This window comes from Podarcis cretensis (assembly GCF_951804945.1).
Source record: "Podarcis cretensis genome assembly, chromosome: 1".
Classification (NCBI taxonomy): Eukaryota; Metazoa; Chordata; class Lepidosauria; order Squamata; family Lacertidae; genus Podarcis; species Podarcis cretensis.
In genome coordinates, this window is record NC_137170.1 from 2572520 (window position 1) to 2596334 (window position 23815).

Sequence of the window (23815 nt, forward strand, 5' to 3'; positions counted from 1 at the left end):
GGCCAAGCCTCCTAGGGCTAGACTGGTTTGATGCCCTCGGCCTGGAAGTCACCGGCATCAACTGCATCTCTAACGCAGAGACTGAGGGTCTGGTCAAAGACTTTGCCGAGGTTTTTGACGGCACCTTGGGGCAATATACAGGTACGCCCATCTCCTTTAGCCTTGATCCACAAGTCGCCCCCATCAAGCTAAAGCCACGCCGGGTTCCCTTTGCTCTCAAGGCTAAGGTGGACGAACAACTGGACAAACTGATCGCCCAAGGAGTTTTGGAGCCGGTTGACCATGCCAAGTGGGAAACCCCCATCGTCACGCCTGTCAAGCCAGATGGGTCGGTGAGAATCTGTGCTGACTACAAGTGCACGATCAACAAAGCACTTCAGCAGCACGCTTATCCAGTTCCTGTTGTCCAGCACCTGCTGCATTCCCTGGGTGAGGGTAAGGTCTTCGCTAAGCTGGACCTTGCCCAAGACTATCAACAACTGCCAGTCGATGATGCCACTGCTGAAGCCCAGACGATCGTCACCCACCGGGGGGGCATTCCGTTGCCGCCGGTTGCAGTTCGGGGTAAGTGTGGCTCCTGGCATCTTCCAAAGCCTTATGGAGCGTCTCCTGCAAGGGCTTCCGGGCGTGGTACCATATTTTGATGACGTCTTGGTGTCTGCAGACTCACACCAGCAGCTGTTTGAGCGCCTCCGTGCCGTGCTGACCAGGTTCCAAGAGGCCGGGCTCAAGGTAAAGAGGGAGAAGTGCCAGATCACCGTTCCACAGGTAGAGTTCCTGGGCTATCTTATCGATGCCTCCGGCCTTCACCCGACCACATCCAAGATCCGCGCTATCCAGCAGGCCCCCACCCCAAAGAACAAGACGGAGTTGCAGGCGTTTCTGGGGCTGCTGAACTTTTATAACATGTTCCTGCCCCACAAAGCCACAGTGGCTGAGCCTCTTCACCGACTCCTTAGCACTAAGACGCCTTGGGCCTGGGGTCATCGGGAGACGGCGGCCTTCAACACGGTCAAGGCTCTCCTTTCATCAGACAGTGTGCTGGTACAGTACAGTGAATCCAGGCCGCTGGTCCTTGCCTGCGACGCCTCACCTTTTGGCATCGGTGCTGTCCTTAGTCACCGTTTTCCAGATGGAAGAGAAGCACCGCTCGCCTACTTTTCCAGGACGCTATCTCCGATGGAACGGAATTACAGCCAGCTCGACAAGGAGGCACTGGCACTTGTGGCTGGAGTGAAGAGGTTCCATGAATACCTCTATGGCAGGACTTTTGACCTCATCACTGACCACAAGCCACTCCTGGGCCTCCTCGCCGGTGATCGTCCAACTCCACCGGTCCTCTCGCCACGCATGCTGCGATGGACTGTTTTCCTGGCTGCCTACCACTACTGGCTCATCCATCGCCCGGGGAAATCGATGGGCCATGCCGACGCCCTCAGCCGTTGCCCTCTTCCAGCATTTGTGGAAGACCCGGCTCCAGCTTCATCGCTCCTTCTGATTGAGGATCTTCCGGCAGCGCCTGTATCGGCTGCCACTGTGGCCTCCGCGTCTGCCCGGGATCGCACCATCAGCCGGGTGCTCAACTGGGTGTGGAGGGGGTGGCCACAAGGGCCTTTTGCATTGGAGTTCCAGCCCTTCGCAACCAGACAACATGAACTCTCAGCTCATCGCGGCTGTCTGCTGTGGGGAGACCGCGTCGTGATTCCCCAGGGACTCCGTCAGCGCGTCCTGGAGGCTCTGCATGTTGGCCACCCGGGAATTGTCAAAATGAAGGCGTTGGCTCAGTGTTACGTCTGGTGGCCTAATATGGACGATGCCATCACTGCCTGGGTGTCCGCCTGTCAAGCGTGCCAAGAGTCGAGGCCTGCACCACCGGCAGCTAAGGGACACACCTGGGAGACGCCAAAGACACCCTGGTCGAGGGTGCACATCGATCTGGCTGGCCCCTTTCACGGCCGGACCTTTATGGTAGTGGTGGACGCCTATTCCAAATGGCTGGAGGTCACCCTGATGCCCTCCACCACTACCGAAGCTGTCATCCGAGTCCTGCGAGGCCTGTTTGCAACGCATGGGTGTCCTGATGTCCTTGTCTCTGACAACGGACCGCAGTTCACGTCAGGCACGTTTGAGTGGTATCTTTTGGGACTGGGCATCCGCCATGCCCTAACGGCACCCTTTCATCCATCCAGCAACGGGCAAGCGGAAAGAATGGTGCGCTCGGCAAAAGAGGCACTGGCGCGCCTGGACCGGGGAGACTGGCATGAGTGGGTCACCGAATACTTGTTCATGCAACACATCACCCCTCATGCGGCCACAGGGCGGAGTCCTGCTGAACTGCTTATGGGCCGCCGCCTCAGGTCACCGCTCGACCGGCTACACCCGGACTTTGCCGTGGCTGAACCCCCAGGCTGTGCCAACGCGCCACGGTCATTTGTCCCAGGAAACCAGGTCTTTGCCCGGAACTATGTGGGGGACATTCCTTGGGTACCAGCCACAGTAGTGGAAGTCACTGGACCTCGCTCGTACCAGGTGGCACTCGAAGACGGACGCTTGTGGTGACGGCACATAGACCAGCTTAGGCGCAGGGTTGGGGACTTGGACACTACCGAGGTGCCCCCAACTACGCTTGCGGCTCCAGAAGAGACACGTACAGATGGCGAGGCCCCACCTACACCTCCCTCGCAAACTGCCAGCGTGGAGCCGAACCAAGCCGCTTCAGAGGGTCTGCCAGACTTACCACAGACTCAGACCACTCCACTTGCGGAGGCTCCACCCACAGCAGCGGATCCAGGGGAGTTGGTTCCAACGCCACCTAGGGTCGCACCACAGCCTCAGCAAGAACTGTGTGGCCCTCCGGACTTGGCTACCAGTCCCCGGCGGTCTGGCAGAGTTTCCAAGCGCCCAACTTATTTAAAGGACTATGTTGTTGGACATGTATCACTGTTGGTCTAAGTATGGGAAATGTAACCGATATGCTTTTGTGCCTAATTGAACCATTACGCGTAGTGCTGTATATAAGGAAACCATTACGATTGTAACTAACGCCTTATCTCGGTGGGGAGGGGTGTTATGTAGTGAAGTTTCACCCTGGGCCAGCAGGGGGATACTGTATATAGTTTTCACTCAGGTCTGTAGATAGTTTTCCCTCAGGTCCACGTCAGTTATTTTAGGCGGGAACTCTGGGCTGTTGTTGTTACAATGTTGACAGCCGGCTGCCTATAAAAGCAGGCCGGCTGAGCTGTTTGCAGGCAGTTCTATTCCAGCTTACAAGAATAAAGAGCTACTTGGAGAAATCGCTGTGTCGTCTGCTATGTCAACCCACAACTTAACAGAACCCTTCCCCTTGTCCTAGGAGACAAGGATTTGCTCAACCTACATTCGGAACAGGAATTCTCCAGCAGAGATAGGGCAAGATGCTCCCAGAGCAGGGGAGGGCAAGATGCACCAAGCTGATTTGGCATGGGCCTGCAGGTAAAGGTAAAGGATCCCTGGACTGTTAAGTCCAGTCAATGGCGACTCTGGGGTTGTGGCGCTCATCTCGCTTTCAGGCCGAGGGAGCCGGTGTTTGTCCACAGACAGCTTTCTGGGTCATGTGGCCAGCAGGACTAAACCCTTTCTGGTGCAACGGGACACCATGACAAGTGCCAGAGCGCACGGAATAACTGTTTACCTTCCTGCCAGAGCGGTACCTATTTATCTACTTGCACTGGTGTGCTTTCAAACTGCTAGGTTGGCAGGAGTTGGGGCAGAGCAAAAGGAGCTCATTTCATCGCGGGGATTCAAACCGCCAACCTTCCGATCGGCAAGCCGAAGAGGCTCAGTGGTCTATATCACAGCGCCAGCCGCATGGGCCTGCATCTCGGGCCCCATTCCCTGCTGCTGTGGATGAGCCTTGCCCATCTGCCGTCTGTGCTTCTAGGAGACGGGGTGGAAGAAGGAGTTTTCAGCTGGCTGCCCCGAGGCCCAGCACCGGCTCCCACCCCACACTGGCCAGCGAGCCGCCCCCCCCCCCCCAGCCCTTCCTTGCGCAGCCGACGCCATCCATGCAGCAAGAGCCTTTGGGCAATGTTAGTGTACACCAGCTTCGCTTCTCGCTGGCTTGCTGCTTGTTGCTAACCAGCCCTGCAAAGCTCAAGGATCGGCTGTGCTAAATATAGCCCTCCTCTCTAGGCTACTGCTGGGATACAAAGGAAGATGCTCCTTCCTAACTGCGCATCAGCATCTTCGCCGAGAGCAGGCCTCTCGCTCGGAAGAAGCGGCAGGGATGCGGGCGACACGGAGCCTTCCTTCAGAACAGGAGGATCATGGAATCGTAGAGTTGGAAGGGAGCCTGGGGGTCATCTGGTCATACCCCTTGCAATGCACAAATGGCAGCTCAAGCACAGATCGATAGGTAAGACTGGGACCTAACCCAATGATATCTCTCGGATTCAGCTGGTCACAACGCTTGCCAGTCCAGCCAGCACAGCCCATAATCAGGGGGGCTTCCTAGAGCCATCTGGTTGGCTGCTGGGAGACGGGATTCTGCACTTGGTGTTCCGCTGTGTGATGGCCTGGGACTTGGGCTCGGACTCAGAGCTGGAGGAGTCTCAGTCCGCACCGGATCCTCTGCCTCTGGTGGCATCTGAACCTAGTCTGGGGCCTGATCCTGAAGACTCCCATCCTTGGCAGGGGATGGGACGAGAAAAGCCCTGGAGACCCCAATTTTCCTGTGATTCTATGGTTCTATAAACACCACCCCATTTTTCAGCAGTCCTTGCTAGGCTTGAGAATTCTTATAATTTTTTTTCAGACCTGGCAGTTTTCTGCTGCTGAACAGGCACCTCTGGTGTTTAGAGACGAATCTTTATGACTCTCCTACTTAGTGATCCAATTCAACTTTCCTTAGAGGAACAACCATTAGCAAAAATGCTTGTTCGCTTTAAGAATCTATAAGGAAATGTAATTGGGGAAAACAATCAGGCGGGAGGAGGGACAAACAACTAATTCATCTAACAAATTTCCTCTGCAAAAAATAAAATAAGAATAAAGTCACTGCACATCCTCCCCACCCCCACCCCCAAAAATGGAGTCCCAGCTTGTATATAGCTATTGTGTTAGTTTATGCCGCAAATTGATTTGCTCCTGTTAAATCTAATTTCCTTGTTCAACTTATAACCGGCCTTATTTTGATGCCTAAAAGGGTCCCTCTTTTTATTCCCCAAACCTACCACTCGATCCAAAGGCAATTTATTATTTTGTGCCAAACCCAATTGGCAACAATTTTCCCTGGGACTCGGTCCATCATAATTGCATTATGCCTTCATTAGCGGTGCATGTAATAAAAGTGAAATCTATAAAAGACAGCCTCCCTAATGGCGCTTCGAGAATAATGGCGCGCAAACCTTGTTAGCGCAGTCCGAGGCGCTAAGCAAGGAGTCAGGTGTAATTAACTACGTATGGAAGGATGCAAATGCTGAACCGAAATACATTGTCAATATTTGAAGCGGGCTTGGCTGGAAGGGCATAAAGACCAGTGCTGGATTTACATATAAGCTAAACAACCTATAGCTTAGGGCCCCACTTTCTTGCCCCCCCAAAAGGGGGGGGGAACCCAGATATCCATTTCCAAAATATAAGATAAAAACAAATAAAATAAAGCCTACATCCAGCAACAGTGTTTTGTGTTGCGTAGGCACCTATGATGGAGGTCATGGGCCCCGCCTGCTAGCCTGCTCCCTAAAATATCACTGGTTTGCTCCTTTCTATATAAAGGGTAGGGACGCAGGTGGCGCTGTGGGTTAAAGCCTCAGCGCCTAGGACTTGCCGATCGAAAGGTCGGCGGTTCGAATCCCTGCGGCGGGGTGCGCTCCCGCTGCTCGGTCCCAGCGCCTGCCAACCTAGCAGTTCGAAAGCACCTCCGGGTGCAAGTAGATAAATAGGGACCGCTTACCAGCGGGAAGGTAAACGGTGTTTCTGTGTGCGGCTCTGGCTCGCCAGAGCAGCGATGTCACGCTGGCCATGTGACCCGGAAGTGTCTTCGGACAGCGCTGGCCCCTGGCCTCTTAAGTGAGATGGGCGCACAACCCCAGAGTCTGTCAAGACTGGCCCATATGGGCAGGGGTACCTTTACCTTTATATAAAGGGTGCCGACATTCTGCATGGACTGGTTGCATGGCAACATGTGCAAATGGCTTGAGATACCTGTTGGGTTCATAAATTACCATATAGCATATATTCAACACAAAAAACAGCGACCATTTGTTGTTGGCTAAGGACAGCTGGACATAGAAAGGGCCCCCTTATCTTCAGGAGCTTAGGGCCTCATCAAACCTAAATCCAGCCCTGGTAAGGACTCAAGGGGAACCTGCTGGATCAGGCCAGTGTGTGCTGGGCCTGGGGGTTAACCCAAGTCACGCGGTCCAGGACCTGTCCAGAATCCGAAGGTTCCGCTGGGAGTCAGTCCGACAGAGTCAAGCCAGGACACGAGGCAGGAAACCAGGCAAAGACAGGCACAGGATCTCAGGCAGGTTCTAGCAAATAGCAGTGTTGCTCCCGCAACCTGGGGTGGGGTCTGACAGTCTTTTATCTCTGACCCAACTCCTTCAACCGCTCCTCATCAGGCTTGGTTTCCAGGCCCTTGATCATCTTGGTCACCCTCCTCTGCCCACCTTCCAGCTTGTCAATGTCCTTCTTAAATTGTGGTGCCCGGAACTGGACACAGTATTCCAGGTGTGGTCTGACCAAGGCAGAATAGAACGGGACTATGACTTCCCTCTATGGGACGCGGGTGGCGCTGTGGGTTAAATCACAGAGCCTAGGACTTGCCAATCAGAAGGTCGGCGGTTCGAATCCCCACGACGGGGTGAGCTCCCGTTGCTCGGTCCCTGCTGCTGCCAACCTAGCAGTTTGAAATCACGTCAAAGTTCAAGTAGATAAATAGGTACCGCTCTGGCAGGAAGGTAAACGGCGTTTCCGTGCGCTGCTCTGGTTCACCAGAATCAGTTTAGTCATGCTGGGCACATGACCTGGAAGCTGTACGCCGGCTCCCTCAGCCAATAAAGTGAGATGAGCGCTGCAGGGATTCGAACCGCCGATCTTCTGATAGGCAAGCACTAGACTCTGTGGTTTAACCCACAGCGCCACCTGCGTTGTAATCTGTACTATAATCTGTACTATAAAATAAACAAGACAGTATTGTAGATGATAAAAATTCAAATTAAATGATAAAAGTCCGTTCCAAAACCAAAGCGTTCCAAAACCAAGGTGCATTTCCCTGTAAATAGTAATGCAAAACGGATAAATCCATTCCAGACTTTTAAAAACAACCCCTAAAACAGCAATTTAACATGAATTTTACTATCTAACAAGATAGTAATGAAAGCAATAATCAATGTACTGTACTATAAAATAAATAAATAAGACAGTATTGTAGATGATAAAAATTCAAATTAAATGATAGTCACTCTTTGGATGGGGGGGCTTCTATCCATTTCTGCAGTCACAGAATCAGTCGGTAGCTGAACTGGGTTCCACACAGTCAGAAAAGCAAATGAACTGAAAAAGTCTCAAAAACAAAAACGCAAAATATATGGGGGTGGGGAGCACCAAACTGAATCTGTTCCGGAATTCCGTTTCACTTCCGAAATGTTTGAAAACCAAGGCGTGGCTTCTGACTGGTGCAGGCGCCCTGGAAACAATAGCCGATATCCGCATCGGACGTTCGGCTTCCGAAAAAGGTTCGAAAACCGGAATATTTACTTCCGGGTTTTTGGCGTTTGGGAACCAAAGCGTTTGAGAACCAAGGTACCACTGTATCTCCGTCGGGATGCAGCAAGCAGATAGTTCAGCTGATGCATCATCTATATTAGGGGCTGCATAAAAATGGTTGTTTAGCAGGGAGCACTGAGCACCGAAACCCCCTCCCTTGCAGTGCTGAGGCGCTCCAAACCGGCAGTTTTTGGGAGACGAGGCCAAGAATGGGAGAGAAATGTGCAAGCGCATTTCAGCATTTTTCTCTCTGCCCCACCCCACCCCCGCTCCAGGGCCCACAGCCTCTCCGACTCATTATGGAATTTCACTTTCCCTGCTAATGCTGATGACTCTCGCTTTCCCCACTGTGGCAGTAATAGCTGCTAATCAACTTGTAATGCAGTAATCACAACTGCGGGCTACCTCCATGCAAAGCAGGGGGAAAGAAATAAAGAAATAAATCAGAGAGGGGGGGAAAGAGGGGAAAAGAGAGATAGGAAGGAAGGAAGGAAGGAGAGAGGAGAGGGAGAGAGAAAGAGGGGCAAGGCAGGCACCACAGAAATTAGAAAAAAGGAGAAAAAAATTTTCCAGATATAAAGTGGAAGTATACAATAATAAACATTATTTTCCATCTCATTGTAGGTTTTGTTCCATTTCGAAAAATGAAATTTCTTTTTGCTGTTTATCAGTGCTTTTTTTTCCTGGGGGGACGCAGGGGTACACATACCCCTAAACCTTTTGTGAATCTTTGTACTTTTGTCCATTTACTGTATTTATTTCCCCTGACTGGAAGTATAAAGTGGTGATTTTCTTGAGACAAAATGAGAGAACCCCTTGACATTTATTTATTTTTAGGGGGGGAGCACTGCTGTTTATTATTGTTCATATTTTGAATTAGATGTATATGGGGTGCCAAAATCTCTTAAGTGCTTACGGCCTCAAAAGGTCTTGATTTGGCCCTGGAAAGAAGGGACAGGGTTGAGGTGGGTGGGCTGAGAGAGATACAAACACCAGTTTGGCTGCAGAAGTTGCTGGAAGGAGACGTACAAGACGACATCCAAACATCTTGGGGATTTTTGTGGGGTTCCCAAAGATGTCCTACAAGGCAGTGGAGGTTTTGGGTCAGAGTCTGCCTTCTCCTAGATGCAGCGCCGGATTTACGTATAAGCTAAACAAGCTCTAGCTTAGGGCCCTACTCTCTTGTTGTTTAGTCATTTAGTCGTGTCCGCTTCTTCATGACCCCCTGGACCAGAGCACACCAGGCACTCCTGTCTTCCACTGCCTCCCACAGTTTGGTCAAACTCATGCTGGTAGCTTCAAGAACAGTATCCAACCATCTCGTCCTCTGTCATCCCCTTTTTCTTGTGTCCTCCATCTTTCCCAACATCAGGGTCTTTTCCAGGGAGTCTTCTCTTCTCATGAGGTGGCCAAAGTCTTGGAGCCTCAGCTTCAGGATCTGTCCTTCCCGTGAGCACTCAGGGCTGATTTCCTTCAGAATGGAGAGGTTGGATCTTCTTGCAGTCCATGGGACTCTCAAGAGTCTCCTCCAGCACCAGAATTCAAAATTCTTTGGCGATCAGCCTTCATTATGGTCCAGCTCTCACTTCCATACATCACTACTAGCCACTCTCTTGGGGGCCCCCAAAAAATTGAAGGGGAAAAAGCAACTGGATGTCCATTTCCAAAATATAAGATAAAAAACAAATAAAACAAAACCTACCTACAGCAGCCATGTTTTGTGTTGTGTGGGCTCCTGTGATGTAAGTCATGGGCCCCACCTGCTCCCTCAAAGTTTGCTACTTTCCATATATACGGTGTATACATTCTGCATGGACTGGCTGATAAAATACATATTTTTGTTATGTGCAAATGGCTTGAGATATCTATTGGGTCCATAAATAAACATATAGCATATATTCAGTATAATAATAACAAATAATAACAATAATAATAATAATAATAATAATAATAATAATAATAATATATTATTTATACTCCACGCTCCCCAGCCAAAAACTCAAATCAAAAACTTTTGGGGGGATGAAAACGTCAAGTCTTCACCAAGGCCAACTATCCAGACTGGTCCTACGTGGGACAGAAAAAAGCCAGGGAAGTCCTCAAATAGGGGTTTCATCACAGGAGAAGAAAGGAAAATGGGAAGAGGGGCAGGGGATCAAGTTGATTCCAAGCCAAAGGCCAGGTGGAACAACTCTGTCTTACAGGCCCTGCAGAAAGAAATCAGATCCTGCAGGGCCCTGGTCTCATGAGACAGAGCGTTCCACCAGGCCGGGGCCAGTGTTAAAAAGGCCCTGCCTCTGGTTGAGGCTAATCTGACTTCCTTAGTGCCCGGGACCTCTAGGGTGTTGCTGTTTAAGGTCCTCCATGGGGCATACTGGGAGAGGCGGTCCCATATGTACGAGGGTCCTAGACTGTGCATATATTCAACATAAAAAACAGCGACCATTTATTGTTGACAAAGGGCAGCGGGACATAGAAAGGGCCCCATTACCTTCAGTAGCTGAGGGCCACATCAAACCTAAATCCGGCCCTGCCTACATGGGCTCCCTTCCCAGGTGGACAAACCCCATCTGCCTCTCACTTCCCTCTATAGCACATGCAAAATCCACCTTCTTAACCATTGCACCCCCTGTTGGTCTTGTCCACTCTCACCCCTGTTTTCGCACACAGGGGGTCCCTAATGCAGGCATCCCTAAACTCGGCCCTCCAGATGTTTTGGGACTACAACTCCCATCATCCCTCGCTAACAGGACCAGTGGTCAGGGCTGATGGGAGTTGTAGTCCCAAAACATCTGGAGGGCCGAGTTTAGGGATACCTGCCCTAACGTATCAAGGGTTAGAGACCCATCGGCTACCTCTGCCTGGTTTAGCCAGCCAGTCAAAGCTGTTCTCCAGGTGTGGCCGCTGTCACCTGCTGACAGCTTCTAGGAGCCACAGGTGAGAGCAGCTTCTAGGAGCCACAGGTGAGAGCTGAGTGCAGGGTGGGAACCAAACTACCCCAGAAGAAGCACAGCATATCCCCTAACACCCCACACACCCCAGAAGCAGGGTGTATAGGAGTATAGCATCTAGATCAAGAGAAGTAATAGTGCCACTGTATTCTGCTCTGGTCAGACCTCACCTGGAGTACTGTGTCCAGTTCTGGGCACCACAGTTCAAGAAGGACACTGACAAACTAGAACGTGTCCAGAGGAGAAACAAAATAAAAAAATTCCTTCCATTAGCACCTTAAAGACCAACTAGGTTAGTATTTGGTATGAGCTTTCGTGTGCATGCAGACTTCTTCAGATACACTGAAACAGAAGTCACCAGACCCTTCTATATAGTGAGAAGGTGGGGAGGGGTATTACTCAGAAGGGTGGTGGGATTGGGTGATTGGCAGATAGCTGTGATGAGCCTGTTGACGACTCTTAACGACTGCAATAGGTCTTACAGGAAAAAGCAAGGGGTGAGAAGGTGAAAAATGGCTTTGCCATGTATAATGAGATAAGAATCCAATGTCTTTGTTCAGACCAGGTCTCTCCATGGTTTTAAGTTTGGTAATAAGTTGCAATTCAGCAACTTGTCCAGAGGAGGGCAACCAAAATGGTCAAAGGCCTGGAAACGATGCCTTATGAGGAACGGCTAAGGGGGCTGGGCATGTTTAGCCTGGAGAAGAGGAGGTTAAGGGGTGATATGATAGCCAAGTTCAAATACGGTATACAAAAGGATGTCACATAGAGGAGGGAGAAAGGTTGTTTTCTGCTAATCCAGAGAAGCGGACATGGAGCAATGGCTCCAAACTACAAGAAAGAAGATTCCACCTAAACATTAGGAAGAACTTCCTGACAGTAAGAGCTGTTTGACAGTGGAATTTGCTGCCAAGGAGTGTGGTGGAGTCTCCTTCTTTGGAGGTCTTTAAGCAGAGGCTTGACAACCATATGTCAGGAGTGTTCTGATGGTGTTTCCTGCTTGGCAGGGGGTTGGACTCGATGGCCCTTGTGGTCTCTTCCAACTCTATGATTCTAGGATTCTATGATTCTATGACCTGGCACAAAAGGCCAAGCTGACCACTGAGCTGCAAAAGAACACGTGAGCACAGTGTTCTTTCACATGTAACCGCAAGCTGCCTGGAACAAGGAAGCAACTGCTGTGCAAACTCACGTCAACAGCTTTCATTCGAAAAATGCTGGAAATCTGCTTGTACCTTCCATTTTATTTTAAGGAAGTGAACCTTGCATCTTGCGGAACAAGCTGTGCATAAATATTTCTTTCATTCTGCAATTTCCCAGAGGATTCACTGACTCTCCTGGGGTTACAGACCACTCTCTCAGGTGCCTAAACAAAAGGTGCTGTGATCCAAGTGACAGTCACCTCCAGGCTTGATTATTGCAACTCGCTCTACGTGGGGCTGCCCTTGAGACTGACCCACAAACTCCAGCGGGTGCAGAATGCCGCGGCGAGACTCCTTACGGGGTCCTCGCTGCGGGATCACATTCACCTGGTCCTGTAGCAGCTGCACTGGCTCCTGGTGGAGTACAGGATCAGGTTTAAGGTGCCCTATATGGCCAAGGACCCATGTACCTACAGGACCACCTCTGTTGGTATGTCCCACGGAGGACCTTACAGTCTTCAAATAAAAACATCTTGGAGATCTTCCACAGGGAGGTTAGGCTGGTCTCAACCAGGGGACATGCTTGTTTTGTGTTTTCCAATTTATCTGAATAAAAGGACCTCTGTTTGGTTGTCAAACACTGCAGTCCTGCGCTCAGAAATAACTCCCGCCGAGTTCTGCGTGGCTGGATCCCAGGCAAGTGGTATAACACAATGGCTGTTTTAGACACACTTCAGAGTAGACATGCTTACGATTGTCTGTACACAACCCTCCTCTCCAAAACAAAGCACTCCTGGATGCTTTTTAGCCATTATCTGTGCCGCAATATCAAACACTTTGGCAAATTACTTAATTTTCTATTTTGCATCATTCTGGTGCAGAAAGCCAGGAAGAATGTGAATAATTTCATCCCTTAAGTGGGACATTAGTTGCCATGGAAGCAATGCCCCCATATAAACGTATATCGTAGTCTCTCTGTCCACTGTGGGGGCTGCAGAAGGGCCTTAACAACCTAGGAGAGTTGCAGGATCAGGCCAAGTGCCTGCCTAGTCCAGCAACCTGCTCTTGCAGCAGCCAGTCATATATTCTCTGTGCTCACAACAGCCCTGTAAGGTAGGACAATATAGTCGCAGTTGGTAGAGTATGAGACTCTTAATTTCAGGGTTGTGGGTTCGACCCCACTTTGGGCAAAAGATTCCTGCATTTCAGGGGGTTGGACTAGATGACCCTCATGTTCCCTTCCAACTTTATGATTCTCTATTCTATAGAGGGAGGCATGTCTGAGGCCACCCTGGGAGTTCATGGGAGAGGCAAGATTCAAGCCAACCAAAATGATTAAGAAGAAGAAGAAGAGTTTGGATTTGATATCCCGCTTTATCACTACCCGAAGGAGTCTCAAAGCGGCTAACAATCTCCTTTCCCTTCCTCCCCCACAACAAACACTCTGTGAGGTGAGTGGGGCTGAGAGACTTCAAGGAAGTGTGACTGGCCCAAGGTCACCCAGCAGCTGCATGTGGAGGAGCGGAGACGCGAACCCAGTTCCCCAGATTACGAATCTACCGCTCTTAACCACTACACCACACTGGCTCTCTCCTATATTAAGAGGATGGAGAAACACCCTGATTAAGAAAGGTTGCAGAAAATGCATGGCAAGGAGAAAGCAGATAGAGAAAGTCTCTCCTCATAATGCAATATCCATTGGGCCCCTGGCCTGATCCTTCAGGCTCTTCTTATGTTCTTAAGCCCTGGACTTGCTGATTCCAAGCTCATCCCCCTTGGCAGGACACAACCGTGGTTCCCTTTCTTCATCAGGGACTTCAAGCAATTCATTGTCAGAAGGGACGGCTTTTCCCACCCCTCTCTTTGCTGAGAGTTGCAATGAGAGAGAAAGAGAGAGCGCAGGAGAGAGGATGGGAGACAGGCGGAGATGATCAGCGTGTGAGCAGGAGGGAGAGAGAAATCTATAAACTGGTAAAATGAAGTGAAATCAATTGTCCTTCCAGGGCCTGAGATGAAAAAATAGAGATTTGAGGGGAGAAAACACACTGATCTGTGCAACATGCTGGAACCACGATAGGCTGGTTTTGCCAGAGTTTTGCTGATCTAGTAGCATCAGAGTTTATGCCTGCTTAAGGAAGCCATTTTCCAGACACTATAAAAAGCTGGCAGCCACACCAAGCCATTCAAAGCATCAGAAGCTCTCAGGGAGCAATGGCTAGGAGTCCTCCAGGAGTCTGATACAGTTCTGTGCCATACCCAAGTGGTGAGAAATTATAACCAGAGCATGTACCACTCTGGTGAAACAGTGCGCAGGCAGGTAGGGTCTCAGTCTACCTCTAGACAGCTGTCCTGAACCCACAAATAACCTGCACTTCCATGGATAACCGTGAGTCCAAAATGACTGCAGACCTGCAAGTTCACTGCATGTACAGTGTAAAGGAAAACATTATGAAAATGATGTATAGATGGTACTTAACCCCTGTAAAACTAGCAAACATATATCATAATAGTGATAATCTATGCTGGAAATGTAAAGAAAAAGAGGGTACCTTTTATCATATGTGGTGGACCTGCCCTAAGGTGAAAGGCTTCTGGGAGAAGATTTACAATGAATTGAAAAAAATGGTGAAATATATATTTATAAAGAAACCAGAGGCCTTCCTTCTTGGAATAACGGGTTTGGAATTGCCCAAAAAAGATGTTAGATTGTTTTTGTATGCCACAACTGCAGCTAGAATTTTATTAGCCAAGAATTGGAAAACACAAGAAGTACCAACAGTGGAGGAATGGCAGATGAAGATGATGGACTTTTCGGAGCTAGCCGACCTGACCGGAAGAGTCTGCGACCAGAAGGAGGAGGAGTACCAGGAGGAATGGATGAAATTTAAAGACTATTTAGTTAAATATGCTAAGGTAACTTAAATAGAAATACTTGAAAATAATAGATAGGCTTATGATTTGAATATGTGAAGTTATAGAATAATATGTTTAAAGTAAAGATGAAAAGAAAGAAAGATGTTAACTGATTAAGTAAATTTTATGAGAAATTTGTTTTGGAAAACTGTTACAATGATATATATTGAAATTCAGTCAGGGGAATTTGAGGAAGTCACTTAACAATGTCACTAAGATTGGATTAAGTACAGTTAAGATGTATGTTTGTTTGTTAGTTTAAAAATTTTGGAAAATCAATTAAAAAAAATTTGGGGGGGGGGGACAAAAAACAAAATGACTGCAGACCTGGTCCTTTAGGGGCACAGTTACCTGATTCAGGACCAGGGAGTTCCGTCCCCCGGCCTGCCCCCCTGTCAATATCCATTAAGTGGGACATTAGTTGCCATGGAAGCAATGCCCCCATATAAATTTATATCGTGCCTGGAGTGCCTGGCGTGCTCTGGTCCATGGGGTCACGAAGAGTCGGACACGACTAAACGACTAAACAACAACAAAATATATATCGTAGTGTCTCTCCACTGTAGGGGCTGCAGAAGGGCCTTAACAACCTAGGAGAGTTGCAGGATCAGGCCAAGTGCCTACCTAGTCCAGCAACCTGCTCTTGCAGTGGCCAGTCATATATTCTCAGTGCTCACAACATTTAATTACGTAGGTTTTGTGCAGTCCACATCCTGATACAAAGGTGTCTCTAAGCAGCCTATGACGTCATACAAAAATGTCACAGGTAAAGGCAAGAAAAACCGCCCTCCCCCAATTTTGGAGATGCAAATCCAGCTGTGGACCTCGCACCTCACAAGAAGAGCTCACCTGCGGCCGAGGGTGCCCGGTGACCAAGCAGGTCAGCTCCAGCGTCTCCCCTTCCCGGATCGTGTACACTCTCTCCGAGTATCGCTCCTCCTCAATGTTGCAGGCCAGGCCCGAGTGGATGATCCTCACTGTGGGTGGGGCTGCAAAGACAAGCGGAAGGAGATCTCTGTTATCATTTTGAAAATAGGATACATGACAAAACCAAACCGTGAACTTACTGCTTGCCGATGCACAGGAAAATAAACCTGAAGCAATAATGATAGATGAGACGCAGAAATAGCAATTGAGGAAGCCAAAGGAAGCAATTTGCACATCCCCCTTAGTATGCCACAACCCTAACTGAATGCCAAACATTTATCCTTTGTGGCAATGCTCCCACCATAGCTGTCAACCTTCCCTTCTTTTGCAGGAAATTCCCTTATTCCAGTGCCGTTTCCCACTTCTTCCCGCCACTATCCTGGATTGTTAGATATCCTGTAGACTGTCCCTGGGACAGGTGAGGCTGCTGATCCCTTATTTTTGAGGCTGCTGATCCCTTATTTTCAAATCTGAAAGTTGACAGCTATGTTTCATTTGAGATTGTAGTGTCTTTGGAGGCAGGGATCCTTCTCTTTTTTAACTAATGAATTCATGTACAGTCATTCATTCACTCATTTGTCAGACACCTGCTATAACCCCATTGAGGAGGCCGCGAGTGGCGCTGTGCTCTAAACCACAGAGCCTAGGACTTGCCGATCAGAAGGTCGGCGGTTCGAATCCCCGCGACGGGGTGAGCTCCCGTTGCTCTGTCCCAACTCCTGCCAACCTAGCAGTTCGAAAGCACACTAGTGCAAGTAGATAAATAGGGACTGCTGCACTTGATCTTAGCCAAAAGGCAGAGAAGCGATACCTTCCTGAAGAAACCAGAGGCCTTTCTCCTGGGCATGGTCCGCCAATTGGTGCCAAAGAAGGATAGAACATTTTTTATGTATGCAACAACAGCAGCAAGAATACTCATTGCAAAGTATTGGAAGACACAAGATTTACCCACCCGGAAAGAATGGCAGATGAAGTTGATGGACTATATGGAACTGGCGGAAATGACTGGCAGAATTCGAGACCAGGGAGAAGAGTCGGTGGAAGAAGACTGGAAAAAGTTTAAAGATTATTTACGGAAATATTGTAAAATTAATGAATGCTAGAAAAATGTTGGAATGAAGTTATATGGCTTTAGTAGAAATGTTATAAGGAATTAGGTATAAATAGATTAATAGAGTATTAAAGGAAAAAATAAGGTTAGAATGTGCTAAGATAATTATAGGATAGAAAAGAGAGGAAGATGGAAAGGAATTGCTGAAACAATTAATAGAAGTGGAATACAAAAAGGGAGGTGTGAGGAGGTCGCGGAAATAAGTGAATGAAAGATAAGATATTGAAATTATTTGATGTGTTTCAAACTGTTTTTGTTTTGTTTTGATAGTTTAATGTGTTAGTGTTATGTTGTGTTTTTGTATTGTATTGTATTGTATTGTATTGTATTGTATTGTATTGTATTGTATTGTATTGTCCTTCTTTTTTGTAGTGTTTAAAAGTAATAAATATTATTTAAAAAAATAAAATAGGGACTGCTGCAGTGGGAAGGGAAATGGCATTTCTGTGCACTCTGGTTTCCGTCACAGTGTCCCGTTGCACCAGAAGCGGTTTAGTGCTGCTGGCCACATGACCCAGAAAGCTGTCTGCGGACAAACACCGGCTCCCTCGGCCTGAAAGTGAGATGAGCACCGCAACCCCAGAGTCACCTTTGACTGGACTTAACTGTCCAGGGGTCCTTTACCTTTTCCTGTTACCTATAACCCCACTGAACTGTAGGGCGTTGGACCAGGTGTTCATTAGGGTCCCTTCCAACTTTCCATCTTTTGATTTTGTGACTACTACATTAATTCTGTATAATAATAATAATAATTTATTATTTATACCCCGCCCATCTGGCTGGGCCTCCCCAGCCACTCTGGGCGGCTTCCATAAAAACCAAAAATACAGTAAAATATCACACGTTAAAAACTTCCCTAAACAGGGCTGCCTTAAGATGTCTTCTGAATGTCAGGTAGTTGTTTATCGCTTTGACATCTGCTGGAAGGGCGTTCCACAGGGCGGGAGCCACTACCGAGAAGGCCCTCTGCCTGGTTCCCTGTAGCTTTGCTTCTCGCAATGAGGGAACCGCCAGAAGGCCCTTGGCGCTAGACCTCAGCGTCCGGGCAGAATGATGGGGGTGGAGACGCTCCTTCAGGTATACTGTATAGTAATAGTTAACTATTTCTCCATGTGCTAGCTCTAGCCAAAAGAGCATTGCCCTCACAAAAGAGGGGGGTATCAGCAGAACTTTAAAAGTGCCAAAATATCTGTGGGGAGGACCCCTAAGAGGAGGAAGAAAACCAGCATGGAAAACTGGCAGAAAGGAAACCCATTGGAGAGAAGATCCCAGAAAAGGTTTCTTGTCATCCTGAACAAGGCATTGCAACATCTTGTTACAGGTTCATAGAATCATAGAGTTGGATGGGACCACGAGGGCCATCTAGTCCAGCCCCCTGAAATGCAGGAATATTTTGTCTGAGGTGTGTTTCGAACCCACAACCCTGAGATTAAAAATATCATGTTCTGCCAACTGAGCTATGCCAGCTGAAATGTCATCCCAGTAATCACTTGGTACTAGGAGATGGAAAATGGACAGAGTGGACACGAATTGACAGCAGGATTTGAACCCAGGTCCACCAGCACTAGAAGCCAAATAATTACCAGCCTTAGCTTAAGCTAATGGAACCACCCAAGGTTTGCATGGCTACATCGAAGTCCTACTGAAATGAGATTCCTGTCCCCCATTTTTCATTTCACTGGCATGTACAGAATTTTCCCCTCCGCTGAATCTGCAGGTGGGGAAAACTCCATCTCTGCATCAGCATTCTCACGGCAATGGTGGGAAATTAGCAGACAAGACTCCATCCATCATCGTTTTATTAATCTCCAAGAACCCCCCAAAGGAAACTTTGCATTTTTAATTTTTTTTTTTTAAAAAAAACACCTCTGGTTATTTTGGGTTTAATTTTCAAAAATTAGCTTTTCATTATTGTTCCTTCATTATTGTATGTACTGCTTGAAGTGCATTATCTTGCTCGTTACGCAAGCGAAGCACTTTAATGAGGACAATAAAACTAAGCAGTTGGCACAATGGGACCCCGCCCCACCCTCCCTCTCTTTTGCACAACTCATCTTGAACAGCCCGTTTGTCTCCATGGGAGGCGCCTCCTGCTGGCCTATTGGGGACTCTCAGGCTTCTGACTCAATCATCGTAAAATAAAATAAGAGGCCTCCCCATGCCTCTCCTTTTCTAGGTAGCTCAATTTCCAGTCCTTGGGTGGGAATTGACAATGAAGCATTAACTAACACTCTGCAGAATTTAAACTTAATTGCAAGCGACGGTTCAGCCCAGATGAGTGTCCTGTGTCCTGTAGAAGTGATGTCTATGGAGGTGGGGATTCCATTGGCCCATTAAAATAACAGAACAAAATCAAACACACTGAGAGAGAGGAAGAGCTACTCCCTGTTTTTTTTTTTTTTTGTTTGTTTGTTTGTTTTTTTTAAAATGAGCTCCTTTGTTTCATGGCATGGAGAAAGCAGACAGTTTTCCCTCCCTCTCTCCTAATATTTGAATTTGTGGATATCCAATGAAGCTGAATGTTCGAATATTCAGCACAGATAAAAGAAAGTCCTGCTTTGCATGGTGCAGAGTAAAACTACGGAACTCACTTCTGCAGGAGACAGTAATGGACACCAACTTCACTATTTTTGAAAGAGGATTGGATAAATTCATGGAGGAGGAGAGGATGACTGCTATGCTTTGCTTTCACAGTTGGAGGCAGTGATGCTTGTGGGATTTCCCACAGACATCTGTTTGGCCACTGTGAGAACTGGATGCTGGACTAGAGTGGCTGGGGAAACCCAGCCAGATGGGTGGGGCAGAAATAATAATAAATTATTATTAATATTATTATTACTAGAAGGGCCATTGGCCTGATCATAGAATCATAGAATCATAGAGCTGGAAGAGACCACAAGGGCCATCGAGTCCAACCCCCTGCCAAGCAGGAAACACCATCAGAGCACTCCTGACATATGGTTGTCAAGCCTCTGCTTAAAGACCTCCAAAGAAGGAGACTCCACCACACTCCTTGGCAGCAAATTCCACTGTCAAACAGTTCTTACTGTCAGGACCTTTCTCCCTCCTCTATGTGACATCCTTTTATATATTTGAACATGACTATCATATCACCCCTTAACCTCCTCTTCAAGCAAGCTCCAGCAAGCTCTTCTTATGTTCTTCAAGGTAGACAGTTACCGCTCAGAGATGCACTTTGCAAATAGGCCAGCGGTGCTGATTATGCCACCTGTTGCTAGACTGAGCTTGAGCTCCATCACAGAGAAACAAGGCAACAACATTTAGAATCTGTTGGTGAGAGAGAATATAATGAAAATGACATACAGGTGGTACATGACACCAGTCAAGCTTGCAAAAATCTATCATCTGCCCAATAATAAATGTTGGAAATGTAAAGAGACCGAAGGTACATTCTTTCACCTTTGGTGGACGTGCCCAAGGATTAAGACCTTCTGGGAGATGATCTATAATGAAATGAAAAAGGTATTTAAATATACCTTTCTGAAGAAACCAGAGGCCTTTCTCCTGGGCATGGTTTGGGATTCCTCTGGCTTTTCAACCAGTGGCTCAGAACACAGCAACTCAAAAGCCAGTCAGAGAGCTACCTGTGGTAGCAAGTAAGAAGGTTAGGAAGCAGCTTTCATTGGGACGTTTGGTGGGATCCCCTTGATTCTTCTCCTATTCCTGATTTTCATTTATCCCCTTTGGGGATCATCCCTAAGAAAGCCCCATATAATCCATATTTATCGCATCCCAAAGGCACCTCAGTGAATGACTCTCTGGAATTTGTTCCGTGAAATATGCATCTTTGGATCAGGCAGTTGAGCTTACCAACAAATTGGAAGTGGGCCTGGTTGGCATTATGCGATATTGAATTGGCTGTTAGGCTGCTGCCGGTTCACCCTCAAGATTATAACTAGTTGGGCTTCAATTGGATGGTCCTTACATTGAAAAGGCGATGCCAATGTGTTGCGCTATAGGCTGTGCAGCACTCAAGTCCTTTAGCGTCTTTCTGGATTGAACATCGCGAGTCATGACTCGTTTAACTGGGGGTACCATTATTTGGATTATCTCACTGGCTGGTTCGTGTGACACCAGCCCCTGCTTGGGCTTACTGGACGCCCTTTTTATTCCCTGAGGAGCTGGGTGTTCCATTGGCAGTGGATAGGACAGTGGCTCCTACTGCCCCCTTTAACGTATTTAGGGGCTAGCTGGATATTGTTGCCCATACCTCTGCTTGCCTGTGGAAAAGCTGTTTGCCGTGAAGGACGTTATTCTCGTAATACTTCCTCTGATAGCAAATGTTGCTTTGTCAGATTCTATCATTGCTAAGTCAGTTAAAAAAAAATGGCATGCAGGGTGGTTGTTCCAGGCTGCCCCTTCCATTCCTGCTCGGCCAGGTGGTCTCATGGTCCGGGGTCCCTTCATCATCCTGTACAGTGGCCTTGAGCCTGGCAGGGCAAGGCTATCTCATGTGACCTAACTTTTCTTGAGTTCTCCCCATTGTAGTGTCAGCGCACATCTGGACTGAGGAGTACGGGGACCGTCGTGTCTGCCTTGGTCTGATAACCAGGCAGTGTGAGGGTCCTGGCAAAATGGTCCTCATGCTTTGGCAGAGTCTCCGTCCCCTTTTATGTGCTTTCCAGCTGCACTGCTTAAGGTGTAATATTGCGTTTCTGCTCGCTTTATTACGGGATCATCTAATGTTTTCGCTGTCACTCTATCCCATTTTCAGTTGGAGAGCTTCAGATCCTGGGCTCCGGACGCCCAGCTATAGCCGGATTTTCTGGAGCTCCCGTGGCGCTTTGGCAACAATTTATAATTAAGAGGAGTAGTAGCTTACATTTCCCCTTCTGCTTTCAGGTCTTATGAGAAGGCCTGGACTGATTCCTTAGCGTTTAGCTGGCAGTCCTCAGCCATTCAGAGGAACTTGCCTCCATTCTCTGAGCAGGACCTGCAGTAATTGGCCTACCTGCTGCAGATCGGATGCACTGTTAAATCTATCAGAATTCAGTCCGCTGCAATGCCTGCTAGAGTAAAGCTTTAATTTTTCAGAGACCCTTCTAAAAGTGTGTCGTGTGCAGGGTCTCGGAAGGTTGGAAAAGACTCCAGCCTTCACAGGACTGCAGGCAGGAAGCCGGTCAATCTTGACCTATGCAGTATCCGCAACAAGTTAAGACTTGTCTCCTGGTTCTAAATCTAGACGAGACATCTTTCAGTATTCCATTGTAATTTGGTGTACTGAGGGTTGGGGAAATTGTGTTGGAGCCAGCACGGGGCGGAGAGTTTGGAGGCTTATTGCCTCAGGATTTTTCCTTATCTGCTTTGGAGCTTGTCATAAGTGTCTGGAGCTCTAAGTCAGACCTAGTGGGCTGGGTTGCCATCATCAGGCTTCCAGTCACGGGTAAGGTGGGCCCTTGCCCTGTTATTGGATACAGATATATTTGGCTTTTTGTTCCCCTGGGGGGCTGGCTCGATCCTAGAAGTTGCTGGTTCTCATGGGTTGCTCCTTCAGGATATATGCGTTCCCCTTTTGGAGTTGAGACTTGTAGTGCGCAACTCCGAAACTGACCAGCTGGGTCGGGGGGAGGTTGTCCGCCTCCCAGCGACTGGGGAGGTGGGCCCATGCCCGGTCAAGGATGTAAGGAAGTACTTGGCCTTGAGACCTCCTGGGGACGGCCCGCTACTCATGCTTGAAAATGGTCACCCTTTGGCGCAACACTACTTCACAAAAGTCATGCGTAAGGCCATCTCTGCTTGTGGGATCTCGGCCTCTGGTTTCGCCCCTCATTCCTTTCACATAGGTGCAGCGACTATGGTGGTCCATTGGGGCTTCTCAGCTGCCAGGATCAAGGATTTGGGACATGGAAATCGGATGCTTTCAAGGGTTATGTGCGAAACAAATGCTGAGTTTGGTACTAATGCTTGTTTGTTTCAACCCTTGTAGATCCCACGCTGGTCCGCATCTGGATAGTGGGACACAGCATTGTTCATTGGGCTGGCAGCAGAGCGAGGCAGTCTGCAAGGGGAGCGTGTCTCGGCCTCCCACAGCACATGCAAGTGTCATGGTTTTCCAGACGCGGAATGTCATGGGGAGAGTTTATGCCGCTGATTGGTCGCCGGCTGCTCTCGGACCTCCCCACCCTCTGGCCATAGTGGTGCAGCTGGGGGAAAATGATGTGGCAACTATTGATTGCCTTGCTTTGCGCACCTCAATCCAAAAAGGGATTTGGAGGCATTGGCAGCCTCATTACCTTCAGTGAGAATATTTGGTCTCACCTGTTGCAGAGGCAAACCTGGCGCGGTGTTTCCCGCCCGGAGGCCGCTGAGAAGGCCAGGATATGCATTAACTCTGCAGTGTGCAAGAAGGTTTTGGAGCTGGGTGGGCTGGTTATTCCCCACCCCAGCATTTATTTCAAGGCGGCAGCCCTTTACCGGGCGGATGGAGTGCACCTTTCTGATTTGGGGAATGATATTTGGTTGGATGCTGCGGCTAAAAAATTAGGTTCCTGGTTGGGTTTGTGAGTGGTTGGCGGCGAGCGTTAAAGCTCGGGTGGCGGTTAGGCATTGGTTATAATATGCTGGTGGTGGAGGGGTTCAGGCGGTGCCTGCCCCTCCTATTGCGCTGAAGGGAATTCCGTTAAAGGAATCCTGGGGCTTGCCATGATTTCGTCCAATCCCTGTTATGGGACCAGGGCCACCCAATCCCTGTTATGGGAATCCTTGTTATAGGACCGGGCAGGCAAGCTTTCAGGGAGCTGCTGGGGTGAGCGGCGTGGGTCCGACGCTTAGCTCAAATGACCCCCAGTTTGACTTTCTCTTCTACTGGCTACCGATCGGACCTCGGGATGTCAGTTCTGTCCCAGGCGGGGGGACAGATAGTCATAACCAATGTCTAAACAACCACTCACTGATTTTGTATTTTAATAAAGTTGTGGCCAAAATAGTGCCCAAAAACCAAAACTAAAATTACGTGTTATGTGTGAAGTTATTTGAGGGGTGGCCTGGGGACCTACACACGC

At 48.4% G+C, this 23815-nt stretch overlaps 1 protein-coding gene and 1 long non-coding RNA gene across 3 annotated transcripts in view; one reads left to right on the forward strand and one right to left on the reverse strand.

Annotated features, from left to right (window-relative positions):
- Window positions 1-23815, reverse strand: part of MDGA2 (MAM domain containing glycosylphosphatidylinositol anchor 2) — a 422386-nt gene that overhangs the window by 242309 nt on the left and 156262 nt on the right. For both annotated transcript variants that reach the window (XM_079987502.1, XM_079987501.1), the window contains exon 2: window positions 15605-15744. In XM_079987502.1, the coding sequence (XP_079843628.1) occupies window positions 15605-15744 (140 nt within the window). The remainder of the gene's footprint in view (window positions 1-15604; window positions 15745-23815) is intronic.
- LOC307208989 overlaps window positions 1-23815 on the forward strand; it is a 139274-nt gene that overhangs the window by 24019 nt on the left and 91440 nt on the right. The gene's annotated exons all lie outside the window — the stretch shown is intronic.